The 13,064-nt window shown below is 40.1% G+C and overlaps 3 protein-coding genes across 3 annotated transcripts; 1 reads left to right on the top strand and 2 right to left on the bottom strand.

Moving 5' to 3' along the window:
* The first annotated feature begins 22 nt into the window (after positions 1 to 22).
* lin37 (lin-37 DREAM MuvB core complex component) lies at positions 23 to 5,750 on the top strand. Its single transcript, XM_047597692.1, is given in 9 exon segments — positions 23 to 411; positions 1,013 to 1,088; positions 1,170 to 1,220; positions 1,384 to 1,413; positions 1,650 to 1,735; positions 1,879 to 2,027; positions 4,274 to 4,405; positions 4,654 to 4,724; positions 5,382 to 5,750. Coding segments are annotated over 9 exon segments (717 nt in total). The 5' UTR covers positions 23 to 377; the 3' UTR covers positions 5,470 to 5,750.
* Positions 5,751 to 8,682: 2,932 nt separating this feature from the next.
* LOC125016652 (C3a anaphylatoxin chemotactic receptor-like) lies at positions 8,683 to 10,158 on the bottom strand. Its single transcript, XM_047599270.1, is given in 3 exon segments — positions 8,683 to 9,395; positions 9,398 to 9,892; positions 10,133 to 10,158. Coding segments are annotated over 3 exon segments (1,071 nt in total). The 5' UTR covers positions 10,143 to 10,158; the 3' UTR covers positions 8,683 to 8,829.
* Positions 10,159 to 10,767: 609 nt separating this feature from the next.
* Positions 10,768 to 13,037, bottom strand: LOC125016653 (chymotrypsin-like protease CTRL-1). Its single transcript, XM_047599271.1, has 7 exons — positions 12,897 to 13,037; positions 12,620 to 12,723; positions 12,421 to 12,500; positions 12,259 to 12,340; positions 11,968 to 12,148; positions 11,654 to 11,784; positions 10,768 to 11,169 (listed from the first exon to the last, which is right to left on the bottom strand). The coding sequence occupies exons 1-7, from the start codon at positions 12,940 to 12,942 to the stop codon at positions 11,008 to 11,010; spliced, it is 786 nt and encodes a 261-aa protein (XP_047455227.1). The 5' UTR covers positions 12,943 to 13,037; the 3' UTR covers positions 10,768 to 11,007.
* Positions 13,038 to 13,064: the final 27 nt, after the last annotated feature.

Genomic DNA, 13,064 nt, shown 5'->3' on the forward strand with positions numbered 1-13,064 from the left:
GAAGAGGAAAGTCTCTAAGATCCGTCCGTTTGTCAAAAACAAGCTAACTTAGCAACGGTAGCCTGGCTAGTAGATATGATATAATAACACGGACACTTTTAAGTATAATTTACGCAACTACACATAAAACACGACCATAAAACTGTTGTTAAACAACGCGATATAATAGGTAAACGTAAACCAGTTATAATTAATGTTTGCTTCTAATGCAGCGGGCGGCTAACTGTTTGTAATCAGCTAACAAGGTAACGTTGTCGTAAGGAACCAATCGACTAGGAGAGTTGTTATCAAGCTACAGGCTCTGAGTGTGTTGTTTGTATATCTACGTCAGTGGTTTTCCACAAGTACCGCAAAGGAGTTATAGAAAGGTGAAGATAATGCACCACGTCAAGATCAAGACTGAAAGGCCAGGTATGTGATTTTTCAAAAATGTGAGAAACACGCAAATTTGTCGACCAAACTTTATGTAAATCAAGGGTCCTACTGATTTGCCAGCCCTGGTCAGATTTCGCTTGCGTGTCTACTTCTGTACTTGCGGTACAGATGCCGGGACGGGCCAAAATGCAAAACAAACAAACAAAAAAAAAGAACAAAAAAAAAATATATATATATTTGGTGGATTGTGGTTCATATTTAAACAAATCAAATTTTGTCCATGGGTTACCACAATTACCGACTTGAATCGTGTTCATAATATCCCACATTTTTATTTTATTTTTTTCTGAACCAGAATCTTCCAAATAATAATGGTCTGTCTTGGCACCTGTACCGACAGAACAGAAGTAGACGCGCAAGAAAAGTCTGACGGCGGCCGCGTTGACCGCAGTAATTTGCCATCATACCATTAGTGACTATTAATATTCAGTAGCAAATGATATACACCAGTATCCCAAATAAATACAAGATGGATATGTCTCACACATTCTAAATCTGTCTATAAATTGCAGGTGTTGTTGTCTGCAAGTTTTATTTTTTCATGCAAACACTTAAAAATAATCTGTTACGATTACAGATTCAGATGGGACAGGTGCTCGCAGCAGATTGGATGCAGTGTTAAAGGGGCTAGTAGAGAAAAGTGAAAATGAAAGGTTGGTCAGTGTATTTGTGTAAGTGTATGTTTAATAATTGTCATCACTCTGATGTTTAAACCAATATTGTGCTTTAAACAGGGAGCAAAATGAGAGTGATTCTGGAAAAATGACGACAGACTCGTTAAACAAGTATGGACTAGTAATTTGATTGTTAAATGTTTTATTTTTTTATTGTTTTTTACAACTAATGATGCACTACAGAAGTGACTGTTACTATCTGTTAGTTCATCTCATACAACGCAAAGTATTGAAAGCATTTTTCATAAGAATGTGTTTAAAACCATCTTTCTAGGGATTTGTCTCCATCATCTGCTGGAAAAAGGCAAGTGTGAATTTTTTATAACCTGATCTGACATTTACTTAAATACATAGAGACAGGGGTTTAGTATGATTTTTTTGCGTGACTGAAACTGTGATCTAGTCCTTTCAGTGTTCTAAAATTTGTTTTGAGCAAAAATAGGTTAATTATAATTAACCTAAGATTTGTCATTTTTGTGCACTTGCTCAAAGTTTATTTTTTTTTATAAAAGTTCTCAACTTTGTTTGAATTTTTTGCAGGCCTTCAGCCCGGTTTCCACAGCACCGGAGAAAGAAGCGAAAAGAAATGGATGAAGGAATACCAGAGAGCAATCAGCATAAACAAAGTAAATCTAGTGAAAATGCTGAGAAATAATAACAATAATAAGAAAAATTTGTCCTTGTACTGAATTGTCAGTTACCACTCGGCCTTCTGCTTCATTGTACAAAGTCTAACCTTTTATTTGTCTTGCCTGTCTCCCTCTACCAGATGCTTACATCATTAAGTTGTTTGATCGCAGTGTGGATCTGGCTCAGTTCAACACCAACACCCCACTGTATCCTATATGCCGTGCTTCATGTAAAAAAATCTACTTTTATGCTGCTGTCTCCCTCAATCCAATGCATATCAAATAAGTTGTTTGATCGTAATGTGTTTGGTGTTGTATTATTGCCTGCATTTGGATGATAAAACAATTGTGAGAGAGTGCCTCAGTTTGATAAAAAGATAAGACTGTAATGTGTTTAGATTATATCCTGCATTGAGAAAATATACACAGCAAGTTAGATAGTTAATCTTGTTGTTAAATAGACATACACTAGTAGAGTTATAACTTGGAGAGTTAATCATCATAATTAACTCTCATCGATAAATGTTGGTTTCAACGAGTGAAAGAGGAAGTGTGCTAGAGGTATATCATGCGGTCACTGTGATAGAAAGTGGTAACGAGTTAATGGTACTTGCTGACGTTTTGTCTGAGTGAGACGAGTCATGCACTTTGTTACCATAGATATAAAACGTGATAAGATGATGATATTTGTGGTGCAAGTTTGAAAATAATTGTTTTTGAACTGCCAAACATGACTAGCTTTTTATTTTAGTAAAGTTTATTTTCCAAGAATTTTTTCTATATATATATATATATATGTATGTATATGAGTTATATTGACACCTTTTAAGTGTTATGAGGGTAACACTTGTGTAGTTAAGAAATAGTCACTACACTAAAAGTGTTGGCAGTGTTAAATTTAACTACAAGAAGAGTCAAATTTACACTAACTTAGTGTAAAGGTACCAACACTGGAAAAAGTGTTAAATTAACACTGAAGTGTGGACCCATATAGACACTTTAAAAGTGTTAAGATCAACTCCTACAGTGTTAATTTGCGTATGCTGATTTTACTGTGTACAAATGATAAAAGAAGAGCAATAAAATAAAAAAATATATATATTTCATTTATATCTCACAAAAACACGGTACTAAAGTCACAAAATGCCCCAAACGCCCTCCCTCTGAGAATAGCAGGAAAAACAGCTGACACCCAGGGACGGCTGGTATAACTGGGCTAACAGGGCGGAAGAAGTTTAGCTATGGCGAGCCTCAATGTCTTTGAAGGAAAAGTTGGGAACAATATTCACATAACTCAAATGGTCCGTTTCTTGGTTGGAAAGAAAGGACTGGCTAACGGCAAGTGTAGCCAAGACTTCACATTTGTGTTTTGCGTGCCTGCTTTTCGGGGCACAAGTCATGTTGGAAAAATGCTGATTCAGCAATGTATGGTCGTATGGTTTGATGGTACAGTCGTCAGTAACACTGGCTAAAACGCAGGAGGTCGCTCTTCAAACCCCGGTCAGAGCCACAACACATCTGACTGAAAGTTTCGTTTTTTTTCCGTAGTGCAGTGTTTGTTGTCATAGATTCAGTAAGTGAGGATTCTCAACTAAGAGGACATAATTTGAGCTTTTTTATTTTGCGTTACTTCTCAGTAGTCGGACATTTCTATTTAGTGTTTGTGCATAAAATCTCTGTGGAGTCTGAAGTTGCTGCAGTGAAGAGTTCAAGTTTTAATTAAAATGTAGCTAATTGAGTGTAACATCATTTTGGTTTATCATTATATTCTTTTTTTGTGTTTTACTTTTTTTGTATATCACTGATATTATATTCTACTGTCTCAGGTACAAACTGCAAAATTGTCTTTGGTTTGGGTCGCGGCTTCTTATTAACATGTGATTGAGGGGTCCTGAACCCAGACGAGAAGAACCACTGATGTAGAGCACTGAAGTACATACGTGTAATTAATGTAACTGTGTGTAGTGTAGGTGATGTTCCTTTTGCTGCTGCTGCTTTAACTATTAAATTGATATTATGCATTTGTTAGCCCACCCACCAAATTTCACCACCAGCCACCACTGCTGACACTCATTTTTAAATGAAAAGTAGATGGACAGGTGACAGGTGTAAGCAGCTCAGAGTGGTTATTCCCTTGATGAGTAATCTCTTGCTGTGATTCTCATTCTTAATGTCACTGTTTAATTCAGTATGAGGGTTGTTTTTGTTCAATAGAATTTCAGAATTTCAGTTCATTATATTTTTAACCACAGACTTATGTCCTTTGTCGAGAGAGCTCCAGTGAAACCAGCTTAAACAGACATTTAAGCTGGATTCTGTCTACATGCATGACTAAACCCACTAAAGGGTAATTCTTTTTGGGTTTTGTAATTCGTTCTAAGTAACTGCAAAATTGCCCTTGAGACAGTAATGATGCTAAAAGGAATATTCACATAAGTACGTGCCGTGGTCCCCGTGTAACGCAACACAAGGAATAATTTAACATAAATCAGTGTTCAGCTGCGTTGTGTGTTTCTGTTTCATCCTTTTTGCCAGGTCACAGACATGATCAACGGGAAAGTTCAGAATGTGTTCCGACTTCCTCCTCCAGCCTCGTGTCCAGTTACGTCCACGGGTGAACCTGTCAATCTCAGGATCCCACAGGCAGAAAAACCCACCGATACCAAGGTCCATTCATTCATAAGCCAACTTTGCAGTCGCTTTTATGTTGTGCAATAATTGAACTTGCTATGTGCTGTTTTTGAACCATGTAGCTGCTACTGCTTTGTATTGGAAACATACTTATATACTTTACACCTAATTTTATATACGTCTACACTTTTGTTCTTACCCAGTTTTTATCTTATTTCGTGCTGCTGGTATTGTATCACCTACAATTACTACTATGTCAATGAAGCATAACTTTATTTTCCCAGTTGGCAGATGTTACCCCATCAGGATCTCTCCTGTGTGACCACATGGAACGGTGGAAAAAGATAAGGCACAAGTACGTTCTTTGTAAATATTTTTGAGATGTGCCGTGATTTAATTAAAGAGAATTGTTCACAGTGTATTGCATGTAGCCCACCTCGGTGAAAGAATCACCCCTGGTAAAAATCTAGTCTTTATTAATGTATGCATTTTGTACACATGTTTGGATATGACAGTTTATTCTGTTTATTCTCTTTATTTGCTAATGAATCTAAACTCCTTTGCACACAATTAACTGTTAAATTAGATTAGTGGTAATGTTTGAACCGGGGCCGCCTGCGACAAGGACTGTATCCTCTACCCACTGAGCTAAACACCACCAGATTAGTGGTAATATTAATTGTAATATTAATAGTAAAAGTAATTTTATTAAATTCTCAGAGCCGTCATAGAATCCACTGATTGTTTAACTTGTAACTGACCTGTGTGGGTGTGCACTTCAAAGTACCGGTATAAAAAGGTGTGATATACTGGTAAACCAGAAACTACACTGAAATCTGTGTCTGTTAAGATAATTTCCAGGAAAATAGTTTTGATCGTGGGTATTTAGTTTGGTTATGATGTGTAGTTTACAAGATTGCGATTGTGAGCTTAATTTTTGAACAATGGCGGGTAAGTTTGAAATGAATTGAGCTTATGTTGATCTGTTTTATTTTTTATTTATTTTTTCTAGATGGAAGGAGTGCTCCAACAAGAACCAGTTAAGATACAGCGAGAGTATCAAGATCCTCAAAGAAATGAAGGAGCTGTATGATCGCTAACTGGCTGCCAGGACACACTTCATGACTTTAGACGTAAAGTCTACACGATCAGACTCATAGGAAAGCATTATCAGAACCTTGAGCCTTAAAATACTTGTCATTCTCTGCATTGCAGAAAATGTTCCAGTTCCTTGTATGTGAGTGTCCTCTTGGGCCATGTGGGATATTTAATTCCTGAAAACTCAGTGCTAATGTATGAATAATTTAAATTACTAGTCAGTAGTGTTTTCTAGACATTCTTGTGAGTTGTGCATCCTCAAATTAAAATAACAACTATTAAAGTCTTTTGTGATTTCTTCTCCTTCGATGTTTACCTCTTTAATGACACTATTTTAAAGGAACACAACCGCTAGTAATATAGTCGTATGGCTAGTATAAACTATACAGGATAGAATAGAATAGAAAAATACTACTCATCCCCCAGTGGAAAATCGAGTTTCCAGTAGCTTGTATGCAAAAATACACAAACATCAACATAACACACCAACTGCAAAAGGAGAAGGAAGACTGGAAATATGTATAACATTGGATTAACATATAAAACTATGTACAGTTGACCAGTTTACAATTTAAATGGCCGTGGAGACAAAGGTCCTCCTGAACCTCTCAGTCCTGTAGCATAGTGAGAGAAGCCTCCCACCGTCGTTGCTTCTCTGCCCCTCCAGGATGCCATGAAGGGGGCGCCTGATGGCGCACTGTGTTGCATGTGCGTCTCTCAACAATAGTCCCCAGTGAGTTCAGTTTCGTGTCAGTCAGAGACCCAGTCTTCTGTCGAAGGAGGATATTTTCCTCTCCTTCAGCCCAGGATCTTTATACCGTTTGGAAAGGGCAGTTCACCTACGCACAAATCACACAACAATTTCTCACGTTTTGGATATTTATTTGGTACACAGAGAATAGATATTGATTCAGTGCTGAGGCTTTGGTCAATTCACCTTAGGGGTAAAAAGAACCAAAAAGCCCCACTTCAGGGACGTACAGTGATCTTATTCTACCTAGACCCTGCACGTAAGACAATGGGGAGGAGTACAGCCTCTCGTGTGTCGGTGAGTTTCTATGTGTAGCCAGTTGGCTTTATCTGTTTTCCAGCGTGTGAGATATTAGGGTGTGATGTGGCCTAGTCTGTGAGCAAGCTGTAGCAAAGCGAAAGACAACGATTGATATGGTGAGATAGCGTAAGTAACATTCTTCGTGATTCTTCTCAAGGTTATACACATTATTAACCCCTTTAAAACCCAACACTTCTTAACCAGTCCTCAGCTGGACAAACTGCTGCCTCCCGGTAAGGTAGTCTGTGATGGAGGAAGTGAAGGAGGGATCGACCCCCATGTCCTCCAGCTTTCTCTGGAGGAAGAGGGGCTGGAGGGGATTAAATGCAAAAATACAAGAACATTACTGTCACGTATCCTCTTCGCTAACCGGAACCAGACATGATGTTTTGTGGTCCAGATGCTGTGGGTGGAGAAGTGTGAACGGGGGAAACTACAGCACCTCGGGGACAGGGGGAGGGGGAGGTGTGAAATGGAGAGAGGAATTGGTGTTGAGGGTGCCGTAGTGTGAAGGTGATGAGCTGGAAGAGGCTGCTGTGTCGAACCTGTTACAGTCGCCTGCTGTGATCTGGCTGCTCTTCTTGGAGCAGTGAAGCCATGGTCCTCATTCCTCTCCACACCTCCCTGGTGTTGTTGTTCTCCAGCTTCCTCTCTACTTTCCCGTACCGGACTCTTCTGAGATTCTCTCTGTCTCTGACCCTGAAGGCCGTCTTCTTATGGTCGGCAGGGGCCTTGATGCTGCTGGTGATCCAGGGTTTGTTGTTAGAAAAGCAACGCACCGTCCTCACTGGGATCACAGTGTCCCTACAAAAGTTTATATAGTCGGTGACGCAGCCAGCCATTGTGTCGATGTGCACTCAAAGCAGTCTTTCATAAACTCGCTGAACTCTGGCGTTCGGTTCCTGAAAGTCCTGGTGGTTATAGGTGACCTACAAATACAGGGTCTATCGTATCAATAGTGTAGTATGAGGTTATTTTAGGGGATTTCAGTCTTCCTAAGAATGGCTTACAGATAAAATGATCTTGACTCATTCTTAGGTTACACTAGTAGCTTGTTGGTTCTTTATTAGTCAGAGGTCGAACCCCAATCGTGCCCCTGTCTCAGAATATATTTCTTATTTGAAAGTGAAGGCTTTTCATTAGTATGCATTAAATAAATCTCTGCTGCAATCCTTACACAATGAAAGTTACATTGCAGACAAGAATCGAAACAATAATATTCATCCCCCAAGTGCTAAATGTAGTTTAGTTAGAAAGCCATGTACATAATATAAACACTGTGGGTGTAGTAGTGTTTTTCATTACTTAATATTGTACTGTATTGTATATCTATTAAAAGTCTACATTAGGCCTAATATAAACCTGACATTCGAATGCTTTCTAATTGCACTACAGCAGCATTTTGGTATTGGCAGTGTTCAGCTCACTCACTTTCTGATTTATCTTGTTCTTATGTGGTTATATGTCAAAACAACTACCACAAGATTAAAGATTAGAGTTCATTGTCATAAAATTCTTATTTTGCTTTTCCCGAAAGTCACAAACATCATTCATACAATGAGTAAATACATTGAAACAGTTTTTGTTACCCATGGCTGAACTAATGCTTCAGTTTTAGATTATTAACTGATAGTTTGCGAAAGAGCAAGAAGGAAATCTGATTAGACATTTTTCTCAGTTTTGCAAATGAACAAACAAGTTGCTGGGCTGCCCCGTGACTTCCTTCCTCTACTCTGTGGTGTGTGGTGTGCACATGTTTGTCGTGTAGATAGACAAGAACACCTTTTTTTCTCACCAAAGATACATTTTTATTCACTGTTCAGAAATGTCCAAATTAATTTCTCCTTACAGTATTGTTAATGCTTCTATAGGTCATCTCATCAAAAATATACAAAACAAATCAACATAAACAGTTCTCAAGTGCATTAAAAGCAATTCCATAGCTCATATCTTGAAAGCTTACAACTTGCAGGTACAAAACATTAATCTTTACATTAAATGTTGCCATCAAATGATCGTAGTATATACAAATTGAAGCTGTTTTTGCATACTCAGGCAAATCTAGGTGTAGAAGTGATGCTAAACTACTACAAGAATGTAACAAGTTGCTGTGGATCTTATCAGTCATACATGAAAACACCTGACGTGTGTAGGCGCGTCGGTACAAAAAACATGTTCACACAACAGAGAAAAATAATCATTTAATCTGTTTTTTACAGATGAATCACTTTGAGATAAAGGTCTTGTTCAACCGTAGCAATCTCTTCATCAAGTTGTGGATCACTTTCGATGCACATTGAATGTGGTGATGTTAATCAGTGCTTCCTGCCTCATCAGCTTTGCCCTCTGTGAAGATCAAGGTTTTGGCTGTGTCTCTCCTCTCCATAGGTGCAGATGAGTCCGACTTTCTGGACATTCGTGAAAAGTGTGACGACAGGGAGCGGGTGGCGATCAGTGACAGGTGGTCCTCTGCCAGGGCACTCTCTAGCACAAAACATATGGATTGCTTGAACTTCTTCTGGAATTCAGCGCACATGAAAACGTAGAGGATGGGATTCAGGCAGCTGTTCGTAAAGGCCAGACTCACAGCCAAAGAACCTCCGACTTGAACAACGCTTGTGAGAGCTGGGTTACTAGAAGTTTGTAATTCTATTAAGTAAATAACATGCAAAGGCAACCAGCAGATGAAGAATGCAAAAACGATGGCGAAAATGATTCGCAGAGATCTATGTTTCTTTGTCGTATGCAGGTTCCTTGCACGGATGGCTATGGCAACATAAGAGACAAGTATTGCCAGGAATGGAATGAGAAAACCCACAAAAAAGCGAAAAAGGTACATGCTCCAGATATGCTCACTGTGATGGTAACCACACTTGTCCCGTTTTTCTCATTAATGGTGCGAGTAGTGGTATAAGGCGCGCTGCAGGCCGCGGCAACCACCCAGATGCCAGCACTTATTAGCTGAGCTTTGCAGACGGTGCGCTTGTTTTGTGCCCACACCACCATCCAGATGGAGAAGCAACGATCAAGACTTATAGCGGCCAGAAGAAAGACGCTGGCAAACATGTTGACTACACTCACAAAGGTGTTGAGCTTGCACATGAAACCTCCAAATGGCCAGCTGCCTGACTGTAACTGAGAAATGATTGAGAAAATCAGGAAGGCCGTAAAGAGGAAGTCAGCCAGAGCCAAGTTGAGAAACCACACTGAGTTCACGGTCTTCTTCATCCTGAAGCCCGTCACATAGATAACCAGACCATTGCCCAGAGTCCCAACTACAAAAATGATGCAGTAGATGATCAGGGAGAGTGTGCGGATGTGGTTGATAACGCGATTCAGCCCAGGGGATGCAGCCATAGTGGAAGTGTCATTATCTAACAATGAAACAGGAAGAATATTTCAATGCAGACATCAGTATTTTTAACATATTCCAAACGTCACGTTTTGTAATAAAATGCATTTCACATTTAGGTTTCTGTCACGATAGAGGCAATGTGACAGAAATGATTATCTATTTTAAACGTTCTAGAGACACTTAGCAAGAAAATATAGCCTATTAGTTTTCTGCTGATGCAATTCAAAAGCAATGTTATTTAATTTTTGAAGTATCTTACCAGTCCCCATCTTTCTGGAATTGACAAAGTAGTTGTGGAATGATTTGTAATAAAATGCATTTCACATTTATGTTTCTGTCACGATAGAGGCAACGTGACAGAAATTATTATCTATTTAAAACTTTCTAGAGATGCTTAGCAAGAAAATATAGCCTTTTAGTTTTCTGCTGATGCAATTCAAAAGCAATGCTATTTAATTTTTGAAGTATCTTACCAGTCCCCATCTTTCTGGTAGCAGTGACAGTCAGTCTGTATTCTGGGTTGATCTCTATCTGATGCCGTCTTCACTTGTTCTGTCTTTCTCTCTGCTTACTCCTCCTTCTCTGGTCATGCAGCTGCCAATGAGACAGTGCAGTTATTCACAGGGAGTGGAAAAACACAAATGCAGGCTAATTTTACTATTATGCAAAGTCCATGATAATAAAATTCCTGGAGCTGGATTAACATTGAGCATCGATGATGTTTTTATCAGGAGCTAGGACAGGCGTCTCATGGGTTGTGTGTGTTGCTGTGCTCTTGTGTTGCACATTATATTGCATTGAAAAGTTTTTTTTTTTTTTGTGATTACCTAGATGCGTGTCCTCCTAAATGCTTCGTACCCTTCATCCATCACACATTGACACAACAGACACTGGTCAGTTTAAGAGTTTAATGCTTGTTTAATATTCACTTCAGTAGAAATGATGACCATTTGATGTTTGTACTGTGTGGCACCTGTTCTGCAAAGAGGAACTTGTGGGCTGAAGACTCTCTCTGTGTTTGCCATTTCCTATTTGAACCTCAACTTCCCACCAGCTACTCATGTGAGAGGCGAAACGTCTTCAAGAAATTCTACGAGTCCAGTTCAAACGCCTTTTGGAATGTGTGTTTGCTTATTAGTTGGAAGCAACGGTCCGGTCGATCCAGTGGCGCAGGTAGGACACGCGGGCGTACACAGCAGGGGTGCGCACGTTGCAGTTAGAGGTTCCCCAAGACACAATACCCACGAGGGACCACACACCGCTGTTCTCACACACCAGAGGGCCACCAGAGTCACCCTGAAACGAAATAGACATTTTTTTTTTAGAGTTTAATATAGAACACATACAGTAGGTGGGGGTCTCTACTTAATCTCTCCATTAGTATGGGGGTCCTTGGCCTGAAAAATGTTGGTGACCTCTGACCTAGATGGTTTTTAAAAAAAATATTCAACTGATAAAAAAAAATACTGACAACTGAAAACTGATAATTTGCATTACTTGCAGTTTGTGGTCAAATACTATGAATGGCTTTTTCTGTGTGTTATGCACATCTATTCTAGCATCACAAAAACTGTAGGGGTAGAAAGATAATTGCTGTCAGATGGAGCACATGCTGTAATGCTGTAAATGCAAGGACTTTTATATACGTTCAGTCAAGATCATATCAGTGGGCCACAGACTCAATCAGGGTGTTGGCTTCATTAAAATCTTTGGGACTCAAAAAAAGAGTTGCCTACGTTTATTATAAAATGTGTATTTCAGGTGTTGAAGTGGTGGTTACCTGACAGGAGGACACGCCAGAAGCACCAGCACAGATCATAGCATCAGTGATTCTGTTATAGCCCCAGTAATTCTTGCACTGGTCAGGGGTGAGCAGAGGCAGGGCAGTCTGCTGGAGGTAGCGAGGGCTCGCTGAGAACACAGCAGAAATGGACGTTAGGCTATCTGCACAAGTCCATTAAGTCATTTCCATTTTTTTCGGTGGGACGTATGCCGACCATGTTTCTCTCTCCGTAAACAGAACTGTTACTTAGTTTATGTCTGTAAATTTAAGGTCTCTACAAAACGATGTGAGATATTCCATGGCTTGCTCACAGGTTTGCCCGGTCTTGCCCCACCCAGTGGTGACACATTTGGTTCCAGAGGGAATGCTTGTGCTGGAGGAAGCCAGGCACACAGGAGACACACGGGATGTCATCTGCACAGGCGAGGACAGCCTCAGAAGGGTGATGTCATTGTTAAAGTTCTGGGCGTTGTAGTAGGGGTGAGTGATGGCCTGGACGGAGAGGTGAAAACCTCAAATAAATACATCACCTTGAAGCATTTCAGTCAGACAGGGAGTTATATTTCACACAGGAACCTGTGATGCTTTATGTCGTTTCTTACCCTGGCAATGGACTTGACTTGGATTTGCTCGCTGTTGGACTGGCGATCATGCTCTCCCAGAATAACACGGTGGTTTCTGGGGCTGGAGAAAAAGCAAAATAGACGAGTGATCAGAAAGGGCTGGATTTATTGTGCTGTTTTGGACCACATCAAGTAACTTACGACACACGGCAATGAGCAGCAGTGACAACCCAGTACTGGTTGATCAGAGATCCTCCGCAGAAGTGGAATCCTCTACCATCCTAGAATTTAGAAGGTTCACATTCACAACAATCGTATTTAATCCACATTAATGAGGTGCTGGAGCCTGTGATTGTAGCCTAACTACAGTGAATGTGGAGAATGAATTTACTTAGGCTACCTGAAGCGAAACCTGCCAGGGCCAGGACCCAGGCACTGCAGTCTCCCCATTTACAATCTTGTTGTATCCACTCACTTGGGGCTTGATAGCAGGCACTCCACACCCTGAAGCCCATTGACACAAAATAAAATAATGATTTGCTTGTCCCAAAATATGGCACATGCCAATGAGTGTACACTTTGAATCTTGACAATCGGTTTGGAGACAAACAGAAGGAATGTAACCTACAGACTTCCCCACAGATAATTTAGCATTAGCATTAGTCATGTCAACTCACCCAGTGAAGAGGCCACGAGGGCAAAGCAACTAATGAGCAAGAACATGGCTCGTGTCTTGGATGAGATTCAAGTTCCTGAGTCTCAGCTCTGTGGAACTCCGGCTTTTTATATGTGCTTTACCATGAGATCCATGTGTGTCCCTCCATGTAGCCCCACCTGCCCCAGTC

This window comes from Mugil cephalus, chromosome 11, assembly GCF_022458985.1.
Source record: "Mugil cephalus isolate CIBA_MC_2020 chromosome 11, CIBA_Mcephalus_1.1, whole genome shotgun sequence".
Classification (NCBI taxonomy): Eukaryota; Metazoa; Chordata; class Actinopteri; order Mugiliformes; family Mugilidae; genus Mugil; species Mugil cephalus.